Source organism: Pristiophorus japonicus, chromosome 13 (assembly GCF_044704955.1).
Source record: "Pristiophorus japonicus isolate sPriJap1 chromosome 13, sPriJap1.hap1, whole genome shotgun sequence".
Taxonomy (NCBI): domain Eukaryota; kingdom Metazoa; phylum Chordata; class Chondrichthyes; family Pristiophoridae; genus Pristiophorus; species Pristiophorus japonicus.
Window position 1 is genome coordinate 88,240,350 of NC_091989.1, and position 25,500 is coordinate 88,265,849.

At 48.4% G+C, this 25,500-nt stretch overlaps 1 protein-coding gene across 1 annotated transcript in view; it reads right to left on the reverse strand.

Annotated features, from left to right (window-relative positions):
- The window catches only part of hydin (HYDIN axonemal central pair apparatus protein), a 1,725,340-nt gene that overhangs the window by 989,117 nt on the left and 710,723 nt on the right, over positions 1–25,500 (reverse strand). Inside the window, 1 exon segment of the mRNA XM_070897728.1 lies at positions 9,167–9,405. Within this exon segment, the coding sequence (XP_070753829.1) occupies positions 9,167–9,405 (239 nt within the window).

Consider the following 25,500-nt stretch of genomic DNA (forward strand, 5'->3'; position numbering starts at 1 on the left):
AAAGGATGGAAATGGGCTGAGACACGTATAAAGACGGGCAATGTTACGAAGATGGAAGTTGACAGTCTTTGTGATGGGGAGGATTTGCAGTTGGCAGCTGAGTTCAAGATCAAATAGGACGCTAAGTTGGGAACATTGTGATTCAGTGGCAAAGTGGCTGGAATCGGTGGAGAGGGAACAGAATTTGTGCTGGGGACAAAAAGACAATAGCTTTGGTGTTCCCAATATTTACTTGGATGAAATTGCGGTTCATCCAGGACTAGATGTTGAACAAGCAGTCTGATACAGCAGCATTGCATTGGAGGGATATAGAGAGTTGGAACATGACAAAGGTCTTCAGATAATGTCACCAAGGAACAGCATGCAGATGATAAATAGAAGAGGGCCACAGATAGATCCTTGGGGGACTTGAGGGGCAACAGTGTGGGGTCGGGAAGAGAAGTCATTGCCGGAGATTCTCTGGCTATGACTTGTTAGATAAAAGTACTACCAGGTCCCACTCTGGACAGTGGAGGAGAGGAATTGGAGCAAGATGACATTGTCAACCATATCAAACGATACAGAAAGGTTGAGCAGAATAAGGAGGGGTAGTTTACCATGGTCACAGTCATTTGCGTGTTTGATTAGGTAGTTTCAGTGCTGTGGCAGAGGCAGAAATCTGATTGGAGTTGTCCAAACCTGGGGTTACGGGAAAAATGGTCATGGATTTGGAAGACAAAAATATGTTCATGGATTTGGAGGGAAAGGGAGGTTGGAGATTTCAAGGACAGAGACGTCATAGAGGAGATTTTTGAGAAGTGTGGTGATGATGGCAGAGGGGGATAGAGACAGTAGCTGAGGAAAAAGTACTGCTAATGATATCAGCTAACATGGGGGCCAGGAAGGGCCAGCAGAAAAGTGGGAATTTTTTATTTATTTATTCATGGGATGTGGGCGTCGCTGGCGATGCCAACATTTATTGTACATCCCTAGTTGTTCTCGAGAGGATGGTGGCATGCTGTAATATTGAACCGCTGCAGTCCGTGTAGTGAAGGTACTCCCACAGTGCTGTTTGGTAGGGAGTTCCAGGATTGTGACTCATGGGTCACAATCCTGGAACAATGATGGAACAGCGATATATTTCCAAGTCAGGATGGTGTGACTTGGAGGGGAACTTAGAGGTGATGGTGTTCCCATGCACCCGCCGCCCTTGCAATTCTAGGTGGTAGAGGTCGCGGGTTTGGGAAGTGCTTTCGAAGAAGCCATGACAAGCTGCTGCAGTGCATCTTGTAGGTGGTACACACTGCAGCCATGTTGTGCCAGTGGTGGAGGAATTAAATATGTTAGATGGTGGATGGGCTGCTGATCAAGTGAGCTGCTTTGTCCTAGATGGTGTCGAGCTTCTTAAGCATTGTTGGAGATGCACTCATCCAGGTAAGTGGAGAGTATTCCTTGTAGATGGTGCAAAGGCTTCGGAATCAGGAGGTGAGACACTCGTTGCAGAATACCCAGCCTCTGACCTGCTCTTGTAGCCACAGTATATATGTGCCTGGTCCAGTTAAGTTTCTGGTCAATGGTGACCTAGGATGTTGATTTGGGGGATTTGGCAATGGTAGTGCCGTTGAATGTCATTGCGAGTGACTAGACTCTCTCTTGTTGGAGATGGTCATTGCCTGGCACTTGTGTGGTGCAAATGTTACTTGCCACTTATCAGCCCAAACCTGGATGTTGTCCAGGGCTTGCGGCATGCGAGCACTGACTGCTTCATTATCTGGAGAGTTGCAAATGGAACTTAACATTGTGCAATCATCAGTGAACATCCCACTTCTGACCTTTGATGGAGGGAAGTTCACTGATGAAGCAGCTGAAGATGGACACTGCCCTGAGGAACTCCTGCAGTGATGCTCTAGGGCTGAGATGATTGGCCTCCAATAACCACAACCATCTTCCTTTGTGCTAGGTATGACATCAGCCAGTGGAGAGTTTTCTCCCTGATTCCCATTGATTTCAGTTTTACAAAAGCACCGTGGTGCCACACTCGGTCAAATGCTGCCTTCATGTTAAGGGCAGGCACTCACATCTCACCTCTGGAATTCAGCTCTTTTGTTCATGTTTGGACCAAGGCTGTAATGAGGTCTGGAGCTAAGTGGTCTTGGCGAAACCCAAACTGAGCATCGGTGAGCAGGTTATTGGTGAGTAATTGCCACATGATGGCACTGTCAACAACATCTTCCATCACTCTCTGCTGATTGCGCGTAGGCTGATAGGACGGAAATTCACTGATTGGATTTGTCCTGCGACAATTTTCCACTTTGTTGGGTAGATGTCAGTTTTGGTGCCATCTTGGGAATATTGTCGAGAGATCAGGAGGTGGGTCTCATGATCACGTGGAGCTGAGAAAGGGAATAAGAGGTTGTTTCCCCTGGCTGGAGAGTCTAGAACTAGGGGCCATAGTCTCAGGATAAGGGGTTGGCCATTTAGGATTGAGATGAGAAGAAACTTCTTCACTCAGAGGGTTATGAATCCTCTCTACAATAGAAGGCTGTGGATGCTCAATCGATGAGTATATTCAAGGCTGAGTGCTATACATTTTTGGGCACTAAGGGAATCAAGGGATTTAGGGATAGGACGTGAAGGTGGAATTGATGTAGAAGTTCAGCCATGATGTTAATAAATGGCGGAGCAGGCTCGATGGGCTTACTCCTGCTCCTATTTCTAATGAGCCAGGAAATAGTACAGAAACTGGAAAAAGATGCGGGTTACAGGGCTAGGACAGGGGACGCCTTCGGGATAACTTGGCTTCGTGACCAAAGGAAACGGCGGAGGATACCGAGGCAGCTGAATGGATGGTCTCAATATTAGTAATAAAGAGGTCGATGAGCTCTTTACACTTGTTGTTAGAGGTGAGGGTGGAGGCAGGGGACAGGGTTTTAAGAAGACGGGAGTAGTAGAGAAAAGAAGCAGGGGGTTATCTTTCCATTCCAGGATGATCCTGAAATAGAGAACAGTTAGAAATATAGGAACAGGAGGAGATCATTCAGCCCCTCGAGCATGTTCCGCCATTCAATTAGATCATGGCTGATCGTAACTTAACTTCATATACTGCCTTAGTTCCATAACCCTTAATACCCTTGCCGAACAAAAATCTATCAATTTCAGTTTAGAAATTTTCAATTCACCTAACCTCAATAACTTTTTGGGAGTGTTCCAGACTTCAACTACCCATTGTATGAAAAAGTGCTTCCTGACATCACCCCTGAATGACCTAGCTCTGATATTAAATTTATGCCCCATTGTTCTGGTCTCCCTCACCAGAGGAAATAGTTTTTCCCGATCTACCCAATCAAATCTTTTAGTCATCTTCAACACCTCCATCAGTTCACCCCTTATTCTTCTATACTTAAAGGAATACATAGGATTACATCGGATATACAGCACAGAAACAGACCTTTCGGCCCAACCAGTCCATGCCGGCGTTTATGCTCCACTCGAGCCTCCTCCCATCTTTCCTCATCCAAATCTAGCCGCATAACCCTCTATTCCCTTCTCTTGTCCAGTCTCCCCTTAAATGCATTTATACCATTGAATTCAAGCACTCCTGGGTAGAAATTCACCTCCGCCCAAAATGGGGCGCACCGTCAGTTTTTTTAAAGTTTTTCTCCACCGCATGGGTTGCGGCAGAGATGCCATCGATATTCGGCACTTAGAAGGTTTATTTTGCTCGGGGCGGAAGTAGTAGCAGCTGAGGGGCAGAGGTGCCCTTGCAGTGGGTCAGCCGCCCTGATCACTCATCAGCGCCGTGCTAATGGTGCCAGCTGGCATGCTGATGCGTCACAACGTCTCAAGGGGAGAGCCGCTACGAGCTCTGCATATTTTTAAATTAGGCCCACTGTGCCACCAGGGAGGGTTTCAGTCGAGCCAGCAGCCTAGCACCCAAGAGGGGGTATCAGGCTGCCTGTTGGTGGCCAACCCGAACCCGGGGGCATAATTGTCGGGGAGACCTGGTAGTCGGCCGACAATAAAAAATAAAATGGCGTCGCCGACAGCGCCACCTCCCCTTTAAGGGCAGCTGCACCACCGACCAACATAGAGTGCACTGACACAAAAAGCTGTTGGGGGCACCGGCCTGCAACGGTGCCGCTCCCGCGGTGCAATTCCACAAAAGCGATATTTCCCGTGCGGCAATTTTGGGAAAGGATCGCCACCGGTCGGGAAGGGGTCGGTGTGCGCATGCCGTGGCGGGAAAACGGGTGGAGCGTCCCCTACACCACTCCACCCCTGATCAAAGGCAATTTGCGAAATGGCGGCCCCTCCGCGGAGAGTCGGCGGTCATTCCACACAGCCCTTTGGCCGCCACTTTCAGGTGGTCAGAGGCCTTATCAGGAGGGGCAATTTCAGCCTCTCCCTAAGTTAACTAGTTCCACATTCTCACCACTCTTTGGGAAAGAAGTTTCTTCTGAATTCCCGATTGGATTTCTTGGTGACTATCTTATATTGATGGCCTTCAGTTATGCTCTTCCCCACACGTGGAAAAACTCTCTCTATATCTACACTATTAAAACTTTTCATAACTTTAAAGTCCTCTTAGGTCACCCTTCGGCCTTCTTTTATCGAGAAAAGAGACCCAGCTTATTCATCCTTTTCTGATATGTATACCCTCGCATTTCTGATATCATCCTTGTAAATCTTCTCTGTACCCTCTCCAGTGCCTCGATATCCTTCGGAGCAGGCTGGGGAGCGGAAGGAGCAGCGTGGCGGCATACCACTCCAGGGAGCAGCACGTGCTGGAGCAGGAGAGCAACGGCAGTGAAGAAGGACATCACCAAGGTCGAGGTCGGTGATTGGAGTGTGGGACGGTTCAGCAGGAGCGGCGAGGTCGGGGCGAAGGAACGGCGAGAGATTGTAGAAGGATGTGATCGGGGTCCAGGAGAGGCACAAGTTTGGGGCCCAGAAGAGGCGTGGGCCCAGGGGCAGCACGAGCCAACCCACAGTGTGTGTGCACTAGGTCCGTGCAGCAGAGCTGGTCTCAAGTCGCCTTGGGTAACCCTTGCCACTGGACCAAGATCTAGCTCCGTCAAGTCCATGTGGTGGCTGTGTGCAACTGCCACCCCACGTTAAAAAAATACATCACAGGCATCTTCCACCCTTCAAGATTTAGTTCGGGATCTGGAATTTTAGGTCCTTCATTGAAACATTTGTGAACTTTTTGACGTGGAAGCAATTCACCCTCGGTTCAAGGGACTGCCTATGATGATGATGATATCCTTTCTATAATATGGCGACCAGAACTGTATGCAGTACTCTTAGTGTGGGCTAACTAAGGTTCGATACAGTTTAGCATAACTTTCCTACTTTTCAATTCTATCCTTCTAGAAATAAACACTAGTGCTTGGTTTGATTTTTTTATAGCCTTGCTAACCTGTGTCACAACCTTTCGTGATTTGTGTATTTGTATCCGAGATCCCTTTGTTCCTCTACCCTACCCAGACTCACACCCTCCAACTAATAAGTGATCGCCCTATTCTTCCAACCAAAATGTAATACCTCACATTTATCTGTGTTGAACTTCATTTGCCAATTACATGCCGATTCTGAAAGTTTATTAATGTCCTCCTGTAATTTGTTGGTCCTCCTCAGTATTGACTATTGTCCCAATTTGGTGTCATCCGCAAATTTAGAAATTGTGTTTTTGATTCCAAAGTCTAAATCATTAATATAAATTGTGAACAACAGTGTCCCAGCACTGATCCCTGTGGAACACCACTACCCACCTTCTGCCACTGTGAATAGCTATCCTTTACCCCTACTCCCTGCTATCTGTCTTGAAGCCAGCAAGCTATCCATTCTGTTATTTGTCTCCTGACTCCACATTCTCTGACCTTGTTCATCAGTCTATTATGGGGTACCTTATTGAAGACCTTTTGAAAATCTAGAAAAATTACATCGACTGCATTACTCTTGTCTACCTACTCTGTTACCTCTTCAAAAAATTCAATGAGGTTGACCAAGCAACACTTTCCCTTTTGAAATCCATGCTGTCTATTCATTATTATATTTTTGGTTTGTAGATGTTCTTCTATTTTCTCCTTTAGTAGGGATGCCATTATTCTTCCTACCACCGATGTTAAACTGACTGGTCTATAATTCCCTGGATATAGAAACATAGAAAATAGATGCAGGAGTAGGCCATTCGGCCCGTCGAGCCTGCACCGCCATTCAATGAGTTCATGGCTGAACATGCAACTTCAGTACCCCATTCCTGCTTTCTCGCCATACCCCTTGATCCCCCTAGTAGTAAGGACTACATCTAGCTCCTTTTTGAATATATTTAGTGAATTGGCCTCAACAACTTTCTGTGGTAGAGAATTCCACAAGTTCACCACTCTCTGGATGAAGAAGTTTCTCCTCATCTCGGTCCTAAATGGCTTACCCCTTATCCTTAGACTGTGACCCCTGGTTCTGGACTTCCCCAACATTGGGAACATTCTTCCTGCATCTAACCTATCTAAACCCGTCAGAATTTTAAACGTTTCTATGAGATCCCCTCTCATTCTTCTGAACTCCAGTGAATACAAGCCCAGTTGATCCAGTCTTTCTTGATAGGTCAGTCCCGCCATCCCGGGAATCAGTCTGGTGAACCTTCGCTACACTCCCTCAATAGCAAGAATGTCCTTCCTCAAGTTAGGAGACCAAAACTGTACACAATACTCCAGGTGTGGCCTCACCAAGGCCCTGTACACCTGTAGTAACACCTCCCTGCCCCTGTACTCAAATCCCCTCGCTATGAAGGCCAACATGCCATTTGCTTTCTTAACCGCCTGCTGTATCTGCATGCCAACCTTCAATGATTGATGTACCATGACACCCAGGTCTCGTTGCACCTCCCCTTTTCCTAATCTGTCACCATTCAGATAATAGTCTGTCTCTCTATTTTTACCACAAAGTGGTTAACCTCACATTTATCCACATTATACTTCATCTGCCATGCATTTGCCCACTCACCTAACCTATCCAAGTCGCTCTGCAGCCTCATAGCATCCTCCTCGCAGCTCACACTGCCACCCAACTTAGTGTCATCCGCAAATTTGGAGATACTACATTTAATCCCCCCGTCTAAATCATTAATGTACAGTGTAAACAGTTGGGGCCCCAGCACAGAACCTTGTGGTACCCCACTAGTCACTGCCTGCCATTCTGAAAAGTCCCCATTTTCAAAAGGGGGCGTGTCCGGCCACTTAAGCCCATTTTGAAAGTTTCGGCAGTGAAAACTTACTCCAAACTAACTTAGAATGGAATAAGTGAAGATTTTTGTACACTCGAAAAAACCTTGTCTACACTTTAGAAAATCAGGCGTAGGTTACAAATCAGGCGAAGGGAATGGGGGTGGGGTGTTTAAAGGGAAGTTTACAAACATTAAACACTTCAGTTTTACAAATAAAGAGCCATCATCAATAATAAATGATAAATACATCAATAAATCAACCAATAAATCAATCAACAAAAATAAATAAAAAATAAAAAAAATGTATCAATAAATAAAACATTTTCAACTTACCGACTGCAGCACCTGGAGTCCTCCAACAGCGTGCTGGGACTGCCCCCCACCCGCCCCCCCCCCCCCCCCAGTGTGTCTCTGTCAAAGTCTCTATCTCTCTGTCTGTCTGTGTGTGTCTCTCACTTTCTGTCTGTCAGTGTCTGTGTTTCTGACAGCGAGGGGACGGGGAGAAGGGGAGAAGGGGAGTGGGGGGGGAGGTGGGGGAGGAGGAGAAGGAGTAGGGGGGAGAGAGAGGGGGTGGGGGGGAGAAGAGAGAGGGGGTGGGGGGGGAGAGAGAGGGGGTGGGGGGGGAGAGAGAGGGGGTGGGGGGGGAGAGAGAGGGGGTGGGGGGGGAGAGAGAGGGGGTGGGGGGGGAGAGAGAGGGGGTGGGGGGGAGAGAGAGGAGGGGGAGAGAGGGGAGGGCGAGAGGGGAGGGGGTGGAGAGGAGAGGGGGGAGAAGAGGGGAGGGGGGGAGGAGAGGGGAGAGGGGGGAGGAGAGGGGAGGCGTGGGGAGGGGAGGGGGAGGGAGGAGGGAAGGAGGCTGAACGGCCGGGTCCAAGACTTCGGGCTGGATTTACAGGTGGCATTGGGTCTCGGGTGTCAGGTGTCGGGTCCGGGAGGGGAGAGGGGGTGTCGCGGAGATCTGGGGCGGTTGCGGAGATCGGGGGGGGGGGGGGGGGGAGAGATAGTCGCGGAGGTCGGGGGGGGAGTCAGGTCGGGGGCGGGGGGGGGGGGGGGGAAGAGTCTCGGGGGGCGGTGGGGAGGAGGAGAGTCTCGGGGTGGTGGGGGTGGGAAAGAGTCGCAGAGGACGGGGGGAGCGGCGGTCGGGTCGGGTCACCAGGGGGCGGGTGGGAGCCGCGGAGGTCGGGTCGCCGGGGCGGAGGGCGGGGTGGGGGGGGAAGAGTGGGGGTCGGGTCGGGTACGGGGAGCGGGAGTCAAGTCTGGTCAGGTGGGAGGAGCCTTATGCACGCAGCCCCAGTGAGGCCATTCGGCCAGGGCTCGGGGCTGCGTGCTTCGGGCCCCTCCCACACAGTTTTGGGCGCCTGGAGCTACTGCACATGCGCGCCCACTGTAGTGCGCCTGTGCAGAGGTCCCGGCACTGATTTCAGCGCAGGGACCTGGCTCCGCTCCCCACAGCTTGTGCTGCGCCGCGCCCGGCTGCAGAGAGCCGGAGAATAGGTGAGTTTTTTTTAGGCGCACTTTGTGGCGCGAAAAACGGGCGTCCAGGTCCGGCGCGGCCCGAAACTTGGGCCCTTAGTGTTGGCAGCAAACTTGGAAATGCAGCTCTCTATTCCGTCGTGTAAGCCTTTTATAAATACGCTGAAAAGCTGAGCCTCTCGTGCAGATCCCTGGCAGACACCACTCGTCACGTCCTGCCAATTTAAGTACATACAACAACAACTTGCACTTTTATACAGCACCTTTAACGTAGCAAATATCGCAAGGCGCTTCACAGGAGAGTTATCAAACAAAATTTGACACCAGGCCACATAAGGAAATACTCGACAGGTGACCAAAAAGCTTGCTTAAAGATGTTGATTTTAAGGAGTGTAGGCATGATCCCTACTCTCTGTCTCCTACCTCCTCATCAATTTCCTACCCAGTTTTGGCTGAGGAGAGCAGGGCCTGGCAGTTCTTGATGTGATGACTTGCCTGAATACTGCTCCAAGGTTGAGAACTGGCCCAAAGGGTTTGGTAGGTACAATGGTACTTCCGATGCCAGTAGCTTGCACATGAATGCTCTTTGTATGACTGTCCTCTATTTCCAAGTGCAACTTGTCTTCAGACCAGATTGTGTCATCAAGATGGGCCACAATAGTCAAATTTATGCATTGAAGAGGGGGAATCACAATTTCACTGGGTTCCAAACGCCATTTAGAATTTTCTAGTACCTGAAAGATAAGTAAGGTCAGAGACAGGTTATTAATATCATGAAACCTGATAAATACACATCAGATCTGTAAAGAAACACTGGGCCTGAATTTGCAATTGAAGGCTTCCCGTGGGCGTCTGGCCAGACCGTAATAAATCTACGCACCTGATAGTACTGGATCCACAGAGATTCGTGCTACTGGGCCTTTACACGTAGGCCTATAAAGGCCCACATATCCCAGGGGTGCACGAGGTTCATAAGCACCCCTGGGATCACATGGGCCGGCCCAACCAATCAGAAAGGGGGGACTCCCCAATATACTTATGGGGATTCTATATGCGTACGGAATCCCCATAAGCTTAATAAGAATCACCCAAAAAACACATGCGCACAACGTTGAAATAAAAAAATTATGGCCTGGATTTTCGGCTTTGCTGATTTCGGCTTTGCGGTGGGGCGGTAAAGTTTGCACACGGGAACAGCTTGTGCCTCAGTCAGCAAAATTGGACAGTTGGGTCCTGAGAGTGGGGCGGAGCACTAAGGGAGGTGTTGCACACCTCTCTTAGGGTGCTAGGCCGGCTGAGCATGCAAAGATCCCGAGCTAAACAGCCAGCCAGGGAGCACTCAGAGAGGCCTGGGGAGAAAAATAAACGAGAAAAACCCACCAAAAAACATTCCCAATACATAGCCCATGACACCACAACATAAATCGCAAAACAAATTTAAAGAAAAACAATCACACTTACCTGAGGTGGACGTTACTTACCTCACTGCAGCCGGTATAGGTTGGACCGCCCGTTTTCACAGGCAGTCACTGCGTGGCGCGCTGCGGGTCGGGCGGGAGCCAAACAGCGAACCAGGGGCGTTGCACACCGGCTCAACTCTTCCGGGCGGTGCTGCTCTGTGCCCCCCGCAAAACCGGCCCTGGAAACCCCCATGGGGCGTCCACCCAGAAGAGCTCACCGCCACCATTGCCACCCCTCCGGGGCGAAAACAGAGGTGGGCATCACCGGAAAATCTTGCCCATATGTCTAAAATTAATTAAAATACAATTTCATTCAACATTTAAAACAAAAATTTAATTTTTTGAAAAATAAATGTAAATATTTTTAAAGGGCCAGAAATAACACAAACTTATTGTACAGGTATTTGAATGTTAAAATGATTTTTAAAAATCTATTTTAATATTTATTTTCACCCTTATGCTGGTAAAAGGCGGCCTTAATGGTGACGGTGAGCTCCTCTGGGTGGGCCCCACGGGGGTTTCCGGGGCCAGTTTTGCGGGGGGCGCAGAGCAGCACCGCCCGGAAAAGTTGAGCCGGTGTGCAACGCCCCTGGTTGTGACACCGGGCATAAGAGTGCCATGGGTATTCGCTGGGCAAATAGCCCAACTCTCCGCCAGCAGATGTCCATTTCCCAAGTATGCGGAGGCTCTGTCAAGAAGATTGCAGGCTTTCGCACGTGCACAGCCCATGCGTAAACCAGGAAATTGCGGGGCGCTTACAGCCGCTTACGCACCATGGTCATAGGCCCTGGAAAATCCGAGCCAATATAACTGGATCCAAAGTATAGAAATGGGGGTTGTCCATGAGGGTTCTGACCTTCCAGGTCCCGAACTTCATTTTGAAGGGTGGAAGATACCTGTGCGTGAATTCTTTTAACGTGGGGTGGCCGTTGGACAACGGCTATCACACAGGCTTAGCAGAGCAAGGTCTTGCTCCAGTGGCAAGGGGGTCCGAGGCCACTGGAGACCAGGCTTTACTGTATGGGCCAAGTTGCCTACGGTGGGATGCAAGCCGTAAGCTCGGCGCTGAGCAGTGCCCTTCGGTGAGATGGTGAGAGATCCAAGGCGTGGGAAGTGGGGTGGGAGATTTGAGGTCATGCTTCCCTCTCCCAGGTAATAGCTCCTGACTGAGGGCAGGTATTGGGATGGCCAGAGGTCCACTTCGTGGAAGGAGGAGGAGGAGGTGGAAAGACCCTGACCTCTCCTATAGGAATGACGTGTGATAGTATATATGAACATGTTAACACCTCCATTAAAGTAGCAGACAGTTGAATTTGTACCAATGCATTAGATGTTCCCATACTAATATCGCACAGCATAGCTTCTAGGCTATAAAGTTTGCAATAATACTATGTGCATCAGGTATCTGTAGATTTTCAATTAGCAATCTAAACTGCATATGTAAAGCACAAAATAAAGCTGGGTTCATCTGAAATTCCTAACTTAAGTTTTGTAAAGATAAAACATATATGTTTTGTGTTATTGGGAAACTCAAAGTCTAATCTATAATCAACATATGTAAATGTTGTCTGTTTAGTATAACTGCATTAACACTTTTATTAACATAATACATTCACACCCACTCTATTCATTCGTCCTGTTGGGGAAAATATTCAGAATGGGAAGCACATAAAGGAACTTAACAGTTTTATAGCATTACATAGTCACTACTGAACTGCTAACTTTGAGTGTTCTATCGACTGTATGAATTTATCGTCGGCAGACAAGGTAAGGCAACTAATAAAATGTTTACTAAGGATGTTGAGCCTGTGTAAGTGGACACAACATATAGTGATCCAGCCATAAAGCACAGGAAAAAGCGAGAAAAGCAAAGGCCCAAAGGAGGTAGGGTACAGGCAATGGTTTTACTGAAGCGACACATCCAAAAAGCTCAGCTCACAACAGAGAAACATTAAAATGCATAGATCATGAAGAAAGTTTCAAATGCTGTCAAAATGATGAAGGCAGCTCCCCTGAAGGCTGGGTTGCTAAAGGCACTTTGTAGCTCAGTCACAGGGATCAGAAGGTCTTGGGTTCAAGTCCCAGTCCACATTGAGTTAACATCTCAGCATGAGACAGTGCCAGGGGCACAATTAGCCTCAACAGCCTAGGAGCAGGAGGGGAATAACAACCAAAGTTCCTGCTCCTTATCACTATCCAGTGACACTGCCTTCCACTGTTCGTGGATATTGGGCATGGTCAGGCTCATCTGTGATGCCTCCCAGAAACAACTAGCTTACTAAGACCTAAGTACAGGCTGTTCGGGTGGTGTATGGAGAGCTGTTGGTATTAAAGGGACTGGACCCCAGCAAAGGTCAGTGCCCTCAGGAGCAGAAGGGAAAATCCTGGTGAAAAAAAGAACTGCAGAAAACATAATAACAACGTTTCTGGATTTAAAGTGGCTCATAACAAAAACAGTTTTACAGGCGAACAACTCCCCAAAATATCCTCAAGTTGGGCGTAAAAAGTTTCTCGGAAATATTTAAATCTTTGGGCCGAGGGAGCTAACACACCTTGGAATCGGGGTGATAGACTGATTTTTAGAAGTTATGCATGAATACAAAGTATCAGAGCAATGCTCATTAATCCTTCACAACAGGTTTGCCAATAAAATCTAGTAAGGTTTCGCAGGTCATTTGTATAATGCCCTGTGGCATTTCCTGTGCTTAGAGTAAATTAATTATTAGTCTCTGTCTTCTGGAACATGTTCATGCATAGATATGCAGATTATAAATAACCCAATCTCAATTAAATTAAATATCAGCAGACAGTGACTGTAGTGTATCCTATCTACAGGATGCACAGCAGTTAGTCTCGAAAGTTCCTTCGGCAGCATCTCCCAGACCCATGACCTCCACCATCAAGAAGGACAAAGGCAGCAGGTACAGGGGAACACATCCACCTCCATCTTCCCCGCCTCCAATCACCATCCAAACTTGAAAGAAAGGCTTGCATTTATATAGCGACTTTCACGACCATTGGACATCCCAAAGTGCTTTACAGCCAATGAAGAACTTTTTTTATTTGAAGTGTAGTCGCTGTTGTAATGTAGGCAACGCGGCAGCCAATTTGCGCACAGCAAGGTCCTACAAACAGCAATGTGATAATGACCAGATAATCTGTTTTTTTTATGATGTTGACTGAGGGATAAATATTATCCAGGATGCCAGGGAGAACTCCCCTGCTCTTCTTCAAAATAATGCCACAGGATCTTGTACGTCCACCTGATAGGGCAGTTGGGATTTGTGCAGTTTAACATTTCATCCCATCCGAAAGACGGCACCTCCAACAGTGCAGCACTCCTTTAGTAAAGCACTGGAGCATCAGCCTAGATTTTATGCTCAAGTCTCTGGGGTGGGACGAAGGAATGTCGATTATATCGCCATCATAGCCTCAAAATCCTGAAACTCTCTACGTAACAGTATTGTGGGGGTACCTTCACCACACAGGCTACAGCGGTTCAAGGCGGCGGCTGATCACCACCTTCTAAAGGGCAACTAGGGATTAGCAATGAATGCTGGCCTTGCCAGTGATGCCACGAGAATTACTTTTTGCCCCTGTGAATAGCTACCCTTTACTCCCACTCTCTGCTTTCTGTCTTGAAGGCAGCTAGATATCCATTCTGCTCATCATCATAGGCAGTCCCTCGGAATCGAGAAGGACTTGATTCCACTCTCAAAGTGAGTTCTTTGATGGCTGAACAGTCCGATACGAGAGCTACAGACCCTGTTACAGGTGGGACAGACATTCGTCGGGGGAAGGGGTCGGTAGGGCTGGTTTGCCGTGCGCTCTTTCTGCTGCCTGCGCCTGGCCTCTTCATGCTTCTTGCGTCGAGACTCAGAGTTCAACGCCCTCCCGGATGGAATTTCTCCACCTTGACCAGGATCTCCCAGGTGTCAGTGGTGATGTCGTTCTTTACCAGGGAGGCTTTGAGGGTGTCTTTATAACGTTTCCGCTGTCCTCCTTTGGCTCATTTACCATGAAGGAGCTCCGCATAAAGCATTTGCTTAGGGAGTCTCGTAGCTGGCATGCGTACTACGTGGCCTGCCCAACGAAGCTGATCGAGTGTGATCAGTGCTTCAATACTGGGGATGTTAGCCTGGCCGAGGACACTGATGTTGGTGCGCCTGTCCTCCCAGGGGATTTGCAGGATCTTGCGGAGACATTGTTGGTGATATATCTCCAGCGACTTGAGGTGCGTTCTGTACATCGTCCATGCCTCAGACCCATACAGGAGGACGGTTATTACTGTAGCACTGTAGACCATGAGTTTAGTGGTAGATTTGAGGGCCTGGTCTTCAAACACTCTTTTCCGCTACTTGCTCCTTGTCTCCTGACTCCGCATTCTCTGACCTTATTATAGGGTACCTTATCGAAGACCTTTTGAATCTCTAGACAAATTACATCTACTGCATTACCATTTCAAGGACCTTAGAGAAGAAAGGAAGGTTGGAGATGGGGCAGTAGTTTGCAAGGACAGAGGAGTCGGGGATGGGTTTTTCATGGAGACATAATTTTTGTAAGAGAGAGGGACAGTGCCTGAGGAAAGGATGAGGGTGCATCGAGCGACTTCTCATCCTCGGTGATTTCAACCTCCCTCTCAATTAATTATGCCCTCTGAGCTCACTTCCCTCCAATCTTCCCTTCATCTCTCCCTGCATGTAAACTCCCCAGCCCATGTTCACAGCCATCTCTCGTGGCCTCGCTACTCCCATTGTGTCAATCGCAGATAAGGCCATCTCTGACCACTTCCTTGTGTCGTTCTCCATCCACATCTCCCTTGCTCCCCGCAACCCCACCTCCTTCTGTGTCCTCCCCTGGAAAAAAACTCTCTCCCGACTCTCTTACAACTGCACAAATCCCAACTGTCCAGCCTTTGGCCCTCCATTCACCATGACATTTCTGCAGCCACCGATCTGCTCAACCATACCCTCACCACCACCTTTGATGCCCTAGTCCCTGTTAAAACCATTACTCTCTCTCACCCTGGCCGTTGCCCCTGGTACAGCCCTCATCTTCGCTCCCTTGAGTTGAACGGATGTGGCGGACACCTGGTTTAGCCATTCACCGCCAGGTCTGGCTGGACCACAAAGCATTATCGGGTCCTACTCTCGTCTGCCAAAACTGCTCACTATTCCAGGATCATTCTGGAATGCAAAGGTAAGTGGCTTCTTTTCTCCATTGCTAACCATCTTCCTTAAATCCCTCTCCACTGTCTCCATCACACTTACCTCTAACAATGTGTGAGGAGCTAATGGACTTCTTTGTCTCAAAGATTGAGACCATCCGATCAGCTGGCTCTGACACTTCCCTTCCTTCCCCTAGCCCACCGGGCCAAACCTCCTCTAAGGATCCCCCCTGCCCTAGACCTAAACTCACATCTTTCTCCAGTTCCTCTCTGATCTCCCCTCATGACCATCGCCACGCTCATCTTGTCCATGAGACCCACTTCCTGCTCCCTCGACCCTATTCCCACTAAACTGTTAACCACCCAACTTCCTCATCTGGCTGTCATGTCACTTTTCCCATGTTAGCTGGTATTGTTATTGGTTCTCTCTCTTCAGGTACTGTCCCCCCCTTCCACTCCTTCAAATCTGCTGACGTCATCTCTCTCCTCTAAAAAACAACCCTTGACCCCTCTGTCCTTGCAAAACTACCCACCCCATCTCCAACCTCCCTTTCCTCTCCAAAGTCCTTGAATGTGTTGTCGCCTCCCAAATCCATGCCCATCTTTCCTGCAACTCCATGATTGAATCCCTTCAATCAGGTTTCCGCCCGCTATTGTACCAAAATGGCTCTCATCAAAGTCACAAATAACATTCTTTGTGACTGTGACAAAGGTAAACTAACCCTTCTTGTCCTGCTCGATTCATCTGCTGCCTTTGACACGGTCGTCCAGCTGGGTGGGACTGCACTCGTCTGGTTCCATTCTTATCTATCTAATTGTAGAGAGAGAATCATCTACAACGGCTTCTCTTCCCACTCCCGCATCGTTACCTCTAGTATCCCCCAAGGATCTATCCTTGGCCCTCCTCCTATTTCTCATCGACATGCTACCCCTCAGCGACATCATCCAAAAATACAGTCAGTTTCCACATGTACGCTGACGACACCCAGCTCTACCTTATCACCACTTCTCTCAACCCCTCCACGGTCTCTACATTGTCAGACTACTTGTTTGACATCCAGTAGTCGATGAGCAGAACTGTTCTCCAATTAAATATTGGGAAGACCGAAGCCATTGTCTTCGGTCCCCGCCACAAACACCATCCTTCTCCCTAGCATCTGTCTGAGGATGAACCAGACTGTTCGCAACCTTGGTGTCGTATTTGACCCTGAAATGAGCTTCTGACCGCATATCTGTGCCATAACTAAGACCACCTATTTCCACCTCTCTAACATCGGCTATCTCTGCCCCTTCCTCAGCTCATGTGCTGCTGAAACCCTTATCGATGCCTTTGTTACCTCGAGACTTGACTATTCCAACGCACTCTGAGCTGGCCTCCCACATTCTACCCTATGTAAACTAGAGGTCATCCAAATCTCGGCTTCCCGTGTCCTAACTCGCACCAAGTCCAATTCACCCATCATCTCTGTGCTCACATTGGCTCCTCTATTTTAAAATTCCCATCCCTTTTTTCAAATCCCTCCACAGATTCGCCCCTCCCTAACTCTGTAATCTCTTCCAGCCCCACAACACCTCTAGATATCTGTGCTCCTCTAATTCTGGCTTCTTGAGCATCCCTGATTTTAATCGCTCATCCATTGGTGACCGTGCCTTCAGCTGCCCAGGCTGTATGCTTGGAATTCCTTCCCTAAACTGCTCTGCCTCTCTACTTCTCATTCCTCCTTTAAAACGCTCCTTAAAACCTACCTCTTTGACCAAGCTTTTGGTCATTTGTCCTTTTGTGGCTCGGTGTCAAATTTTGTTTTATAACTCTCCTGTGAAGCACCTTGGGACGTTTTACTACATTAAAGATGCTATATAAATACTGCACTGTTGGAGGTGCCGTCTTTCATATTAGATGTTAAACCATCTGCCCTCTCAGCTGGATGTAAAAGATCCCATGGCTTCTATTTCGAAGAACAGGGGAGTTATCCCCGGTGTCCTGGCCAATATGTATCGCTCAATGAACATCACAAGAACAAATTATCTGGCCGTTATTGTTATGTATGTAAACTTATAAATACCATGTCTAACCACCAGAGGGCTTATCCCCTGGAGTCCCAAAGGATCCCACAATCCCTTGGGAGCACCTGTATATAAGGAAGCCTCACAGGCTGGAGAGGTGCTCTGAGATCTGTAATAAAGGACTACAGTTACATCTTACTTTGAGCTTGCAGTATCTAGTCTGACTCTCTATTCAAGACATAACAACTGTCGACGAGATACAAATGACGAACCCCAGCTCAACAATGCAGAGAACTGTGGGAATCCTGGAGAAATTTTCGGAGGAAGATGATTGGGAAACCTTCGTGGAGCGACTCGATCAATACTTCGTGGCCAACGAGCTGGAAGGAGAAGCGAACGCTGCCAAATGAAGGGTGATTCTCCTCACCGTTTGTGGGGCACCAACGTATGGCCTCATGAAAAATCTGCTCGCTCCAGCGAAACCCACAGACAAGTCATACGATGAGTTGTGCACACTGGTCCGGGAGCATGTAAATCCAAAGGAAAGCGTTCTGATGGCGAGGTATCGGTTCTACACGTACAAGAGGTCTGAAGGCCAGGAAGTGGCGAGCTATTTCACTGAGCTAAGGTGCCTTGCAGGACATTGCGAATTTAAAGGACACTTGGAGCACATGCTCAGGGACTTCTTTGTACTTGGTATTGGCCATGAAGTAATACTTCGCAAACTTTTGACTGTAGAGACCCCAACCTTGAGTAAAGCCATAGCGATAGCCCAGACGTTTAATCGGCAGCAGTGACAATACCAACCAAATTTCTCAGCACACGAGTGCTGCTGCAAGTATTGTGAACAAAGTAATGTTGTTTTCGAATCGAAATGTACAGGGCAGGACTTACACACCTGCAGCTGCACGTCAGCAGATGACTCAGAGCCAACCCTGAAGGGTGGTGAATAAAAGGCCATTAACACTTTGTTGGCGCTGAGGGGGTGATCATCGTTTCCATTCATGCCGCTTCAAAGGATACATTTGCAAGGGTTGTGGAACAATAGGACACCTCCAACGTATGTGCAGGTGAACTGCAAACCCTGCTAATCTTGCAAACCACCATGTTGCAGAGAAGGACAGATCCACGGTGGATCATGACGAACCAGAGCCTCAGATCAAGGAGGCAGAGGGAGATGGGGTGCACACATTTACCACAAAGTGTCCCCCTGATAATGCTGAAGGATGAATTAAATGGACTCCCCATGTCTATTAAGCTGGATACAGGTGCAAGCCAGTCCATAATGAGCAAAAAAACTTTCGATAAATTGTGGAGCAGCAAGGCCTCAAGGCCAATCCTGACTGCTGATTAAACTGAGAACGCACACAAAGGAACTGAGTCCCGTAATCGGCAGTGCTGCCATAAAGGTCTCCTACGATGGAGCGGTGCACGAGTTACCACTCTGGGTGGTACCGGGCAATGGTCCCATGCTGTTTGGCAGGAGCTGGCTGGGAAAGACATGCTGGAACTGGGACGACGTCCGTCGACGGCACCTCATGTGCCCAGGTCCTAAACAAGTTCCCCTTGCTGTTCAAACCAGGCATTGGGAAGTTCCAAGGAGCAAAAGTGCAGATCCATTTGATTCCGGGGACGCGACCCATCCAGCTATCTTACATGATGAGAGGGTGGAGATCGAGCTGGAGAGGCTGCAACGAGAGGGCATCATTTCGCCAATCGAATTCAATGAGTGGGCAAGTCCAATTGTTCCAGTCCTCAAGAGAGACGGCACCGTCAGAATCTGTGGTAATTACAAAGTAACTATCAATCATTTCTCATTGCAGGACCAATACCCGCTACCGAAGGCAGACGACTTAGTTGCGATGCTGGCGGGAGGGACACTGTTCATGAAGCTGGACTTGACCTCAGCCTACATGACGCAGGAGCTGGAGGAATCATCGAAAGGCCTCACCTGCATCAACACACACTAAGGTCTCTTCATTTACAACAGATGCCCATTTGGAATTCGATCGGCCGCGGCGATATTCCAGAGGAACATGGAATGTTTGCTGAAGTCGGTCCCACGCACTGTGGTCTTCCAGGATGACATCTTGGTTACAGATCGGGACATTGTTGAGCACCTGCAGAACCTGGAGGAGGTTATTAGTCGGCTTGATCCTGTGGGGCTCAGGCTAAACCGCTCGAAGTGCGTTTTCCTGGCGCCTGAAGTGGAGTTCCTGGGGAGAAGAATCGTGGCGGACGGCATCAGGCCCACCGCTTCGAAGACGGAGGCAATCAAGAACGCACCGGGACCACAGAATGTGATGGAGCTGCGGTCGTTTCTAGGACTCCTAAACTATTTTGGTAACTTCTTACCAGGTCTTAGCGCATTGTTAGAATCCCTGCACTTTTACTGTGTAAAGGAGATGAATGGGTATGGGGTAAAAGCCAAGAAAATCCTCTTTGAGAAAGCTAGGAAGCTGTTACGTTCAAACAAATTGCTTGTGTTGTACGATCCATGTAAGCATTTGGTACTAGCATGTGATGCGCCGTCGAATGGGGTTGGATGTGTATTGCAACAAGCTAATGAATGTGGGAAATTGCAACCGGTTGCTTATACATCCAGAAGTCTGTCTAAGGCCGAGAGGGCCTACAGTATGATCGAAAATGAAGCATTAGCGTGTGTTTACGGGGTGAAGAAAATGCATCAATATCTGTTCGGGCTCAAATTTGAATTGGAAACCGACTATAAGCCGCTTATATCCCTCTTTTCTGAAAGCAAGGGAATAAATACGAATGCATCGGCCCGCATCCAGAGATGGGCGTCACGTTGTTCGCATACAACTACGCCATCCGCCACAGGCCAGGCACAGAAAACTGTGCCGATGCTCTCAGTAGGCTGCCATTGCCCAACACAGGGGTGGAGATGGCACAGCCCGCAGATTTAGTTATGGCAATGGAAGTATTCGAGAGTGAGCAATCACCTGTTACTGCCCGACAAATTAGAACCTTGACGAGCCAGGACCCCTTACTGTCCTTAGGAAAAAACTGTGTGCTCCATAGGAGTTGGTCTAGTGTTCCGTTAGAGATGCAGGAAGAAATAAAGCCGTACCAGCGGCGCAAAGATGAAATGTCTATACAGGCAGACTGCCTCCTATGGGTTAATCGGGTAGTTGTGCCAAAAAAGGGCAGGGACACTCATCAGTGATCTCCACAGCACCCACCCAGGCATCATAATGATGAAAGTGATAGCCAGATCCCACGTGTGGTGGTCCAGTATCGATGCAGATTTAGAGTCCTGCGTGCACAAATGTAACACATGTTCACAGTTAAGCAATGCACCCAGGGAGGTACCACTAAGTTTATGGTCCTGGCCCTCCAAATTGTGGTCCAGGGTCCATGTCGACTATGCAGGCCCATTCGTGGGAAAAATGTTCTTCGTGGTTGTAGATGCGTACTCCAAATGGATTGAATGTGTGATAATGTTGGCAAGCATGTCCACTGCTACCATTGAAAGCCTACGGGCCATGTTTGCCACGCACGGCCTGCCCGATGTCCTTGCAAGTGACAATGGGCCGTGCTTTACCAGTGCTGAGTTCAAGAAGTTCATGACCCGCAATGGGATCAAACATGTCACATCTGCTCCGTTTAAACCAGCGTCCAACGGTCAGGCTGAATGAGCAGTTCAAACAATTAAGCAGAGCTTGAAAAGGGTAACTGAAGGCTCACTGCAGACTAACTTATCCCGAGTCCTGCTTAATTACCGCACAAGACCCTACTCGCTCACTGGGGTCACTCCTGCGGAACTGCTCATGAAAAGGGCACTTAAGACAAGGCTCTTGTTAGTCCACCCTGATCTACACGAGCATGTAGAGAGCAGGCGGCTTCAAAAGAATACATATCATGATCGTGCAAATGTGTCACGCGAAATTGAGATATATGATCCTGTATTTGTGTTGAACTATGGACAAGGTCCCAAGTGACTTCCTGGCACTGTTTTGGCCAAAGAGGGGAGTAGGGTGTTTGTGGTAAAACTCTCAAATGGACTCACCTGCAGGAAACACTTGGACCAAACCAAACTCAGATTTACGGACTATCCAGAACAACCCACAATAGACCCTACCTTTCTCGACCCTCCAACACACACACACAAGTGGCAACCAACCCAGCGGTTGACCACGAAGCAGAACCCATCACCTGCAGCAGCTCAGCAGGACTCACCACCCACAGCAGCCCAGCGAGGGCCCAGCAAACGACTCACCAAAACCAGCATCTGCACCGAGACGATCAACCAGGGAAAGGTCCCAGATTGACTCACATTGTAAATAGTTACACTATTGACCTTGTGGGGGGGCAGTGTTGTTATGTATGTAAACCTGTAAATACCATGTCTAACCACCAGAGGGCTTATCCCCTGGAGTCCCAAGGTATCCCACAATCCCTTGGGAGCACCTGTATATAAGGAGGCCGCACAGGCTGGAGAGGCACTCTGAGATCTGTAATAAAGGAATACAGTCACACCTTACTTTGAGCTTGCAGTATCTAGTCTGACTCTTTATTCAAGACATAACATTTATCACATTGCTGTTTGCGGGAGCTTGCTGTGCGCAAAATGGTTGCCGCGGGTCCCACATTACAACAGTGACTACACTCCAAAAGGACTTCATTGGCTGTAAAGTACTTTGAGACGTCCAGTGATTGTTAAAGGCGCTATATAAATGCACGTCTTTCTTTTATATTCAAGACAGAGATCGATACATTTTTCGATACTTTTGGAATCAAGGGATATGGGCACAGTGCGGGAAGGTGGATTTGAGGTAGAAGTTCAGCCATGATCTTGCTGAATATCGGAGCAGACTCGAAGGGTCTAATACCCTACTACTGATCCTATTTCTATGTTCTCATGAAAGGAAGCCATTTACATAATAGACCAGACAGAATTTTACAGTAATCAATTATCATCATCATAGGCAGTCCCTCGGAATCGAGGAAGACTTACTTCCACTCCTAAAGTGAGTTCTTTGGTGGCTGAACATTCCAACACGAGAGCCACAGACCCTGTCACAGGTGGGACAGACACTTGTCGGGGGAAGGGGGGGTTAGGACTGATTTACCGCACACTCCTTCCGCTGCCTGCGCCTGACCTCTTCACGCTCGCAGCATTGAGATTCGAGGAGCTCAACGCCCTCCCGGATGCACTTTCTCCACGTCGTGCGGTCTTCGACCAGGGTCTCCCAAGTGTCAGTGGTGATGCCGCACTTCACCAGGGAGGCATTGAGGGTGTCCTTGTAACGTTTCCGCTGCCCACTTTTGGCCCGGTTGCCATGAAGGAGCTCCGTGTAGAGCAATTGCGTAGGGAGTCTTATGTCTGGCATGCGAACTAAGTGGCCTGCCCAGCGAAGTTGATCGAGTGTGGTTAGTGCTTTAATGCTGGGGTTGTTAGCCTGGAAGAGGACAGTAATGTTGGTGTGTCTGTCCTCACAGGGGATTTGCAGGATCTTGCGGAGACATCGTTGGTGATATATCTCGAGCAACATGAAGTGTCTTCTGTACATTGTCCAGGCCTCTGATCCATACAGGAGGGCGGATATTACTTCAATAGTCAACTATACACAATTGTTGACTAGATTTGTGATAATGTTGCAAATGGTTTATATCCTTGAATTACATTAAAAACAGTGACAATTATAACTGCATTGGCATGAACTGAGTAAATAAACCCACTCCTAGGGCCCAAGTTTCCACAAGAAAAAAAACGGGCGCCCCTCTGAGCGCCTAAAAAAATCCTCGGTATTCTGCAGCTACTTACAGGTCCTCTGGCCCTCGGCGCAGCCAGCACGAGCTGTGGGGGGGAGCGGAGCCAGGTCCCGGCGCTGAAAACAGTGCCGGGACCTCTGCACATGCGTGCTACAGTCGGTATGCAAGTGCAGTAGCTCCAGGCGCCGAACTGTGTGTGAGGGGCCCGAAGCACGCAGCCCCTAGCCCTGGCCCAATGGCCTCACTGGGGCTCCTCCTACGGCCAGCTCCTGCTCCCCGCCTGACCAGACCGGACACTCGCTCCCCACCGACCAGACACCCGCTCCGACCTGACACCCGCTCCCCCCCCACCCCCGAGACCCGACACCCGCTCCCCCTCCCCCCCGCCCCGACACCCGCTCACCCCGAGACCCGACACCCGCTCCCCCCCCCCGCTGCGAGACCCGACACCCCCCCGGACCCGAGACCCGCTCCCCCCCACCCGACACCCGCTCTCCCCCCCCACCCCCCCGACCCCCGCCTCGACCCGAGACCCGCTAACCCCCCCCCCGCCGACTGACCCGACCCGCGCTCCTGTTCCCCGACCCGACACCTCTCTCTCTCTCTCTCCCCCTCTCTCTCTCTCTCTCTCTCCCTCCCTCCCTCCCTCCCGCTCAGCGGCACAAACAGCTGCAGAATTCTCCCTGGCTGAAGCACTTTCACACAGGTAGGAAGATGGTTTATTTAATCTTTTCTTGGCTTATAAATGTTTATTCAGGTTGGATTTATTTGTATAATATTTGTAGAAGTATAAATAAGGATTTATTGTCGAATTTAATGAGTTCCCTTCCCCCCCCCGCCCCCCCCACCTCGTTCTGGACGCCTAATTTATAACCTGCGCCTGATTTTTTTAATGTGTAGAACAGGTTTTTTCAGTTCTACAAAAATCTTCACTGGCTCCATTCTACTTTAGTTTGGAGTACATTTTCACTGTGGAAACTTTCAAATCAGGCGTCAGTGGCCGGACACGCCCCCTTTTGAAGAATAAATTCTGTTCTAAACTAGAACTGTTCTACCTGACTAGAACTGCAGAAAAAAAAATGTGGAGAATTGCGATTTCTAAAATAGTCCGTTCTCCACCAGTTGCTCCTAAAAATCAGGCGCGAATCATGTGGAAACTTGGGCCCCATGAAACTTAAACATATATTTATTACAATTAATAGCAGACAGGGAGCTATTTCAATGCTGGAATCTAAGCTCAGGGCTGCAGTAAAACCACTCGAGCTTCATTCTCACTATTTATGGTACCATTTGAGTATTTGAATTAGATTAGCGTTTCCATACTTTTGTTTGCTGAGCCCTCTTCAGAGATTCATGTCCCATGCACGTCACCTTTCTAAAAACAGTGGGCCTGAAATCACGCTCCCAGGGGCGCGTACGAGGTGCGCATGTAAAGTGCATGCGCCTGAACCCAGCACTTGCGATCTGTGACAGATGGCATGCATGCGAAACTAAAGGGCCTCAAATAGCCCAACTCTCCGTCCGCGGGGGCCTTTTACATTTGGATGTGGTGGATTTGTGAAAACTATTTTTGATAGCTCGCAAGTGCCGGGTTTCGACGCATGCGCTTCGCATACTAAACCCGGAACTTGCGGTGAGCACACATAAATATATATTTAAGTTTCATGGAGTGGGTTTATTTACTCAGTTCATGCCAATGCAGTTATAATTGTCACTGTTTTTAATGTAATTCAAGGATATAAACCATTTGCAACGTTATTGTACGTGTGTAATTTGTACGTGCCTGTGGGAGTGTGATTTCAGGCACTATATATTGTTACGGCCTCTCATTTGCCTCCAACACTTTGACAAATAAAAGGCTCTTCACCAACACTGTGTCAGGAATAAAATGAGGAAGCATTTGTGAACAGGGGAAATCTGGAACACTCTCCCCTCGAAGGCTGTGGATGCTTGGGACAATTTAAATTTTCAAGACTGAGATCAATAGATTTGTGTTAGGTAAGAGTATCAAAGGATTATAGAACAAAAGGTTGATAGATGGAGATAAAATATAGATCAGCCATGATCTAATTGAATGGTGCAACAGCCTTGAGGGGCTGAATGTTCTATTCCTATGTTCTCATGGCACTATACTGTCAGTTTAGGGTGTTATAGCGCAAAATTTATGTTTTATTAATCAGTGATGAGCAGGGTCACCCTACTGATTTAATTAATTTTATTTTATTTGAGTTAATTTCCAGTGCCAAAATATTAATTGCATTCTAAAGAGATGGCTGCTTAATTTAATAGAACTATTTATTCACACAGAACTGAAAACAAAGTGAAAATGACCGAAAAACTCCTCATAAATGGACACATTGGGGTTGAAGTTGGCATGGGTTGTTTGCGATTTGTGAGCGTAAAACTGGTGCACCAATTTATCAGTGGGACTGCCCACGCCTAATCTGCGTCCACTGCTAAAT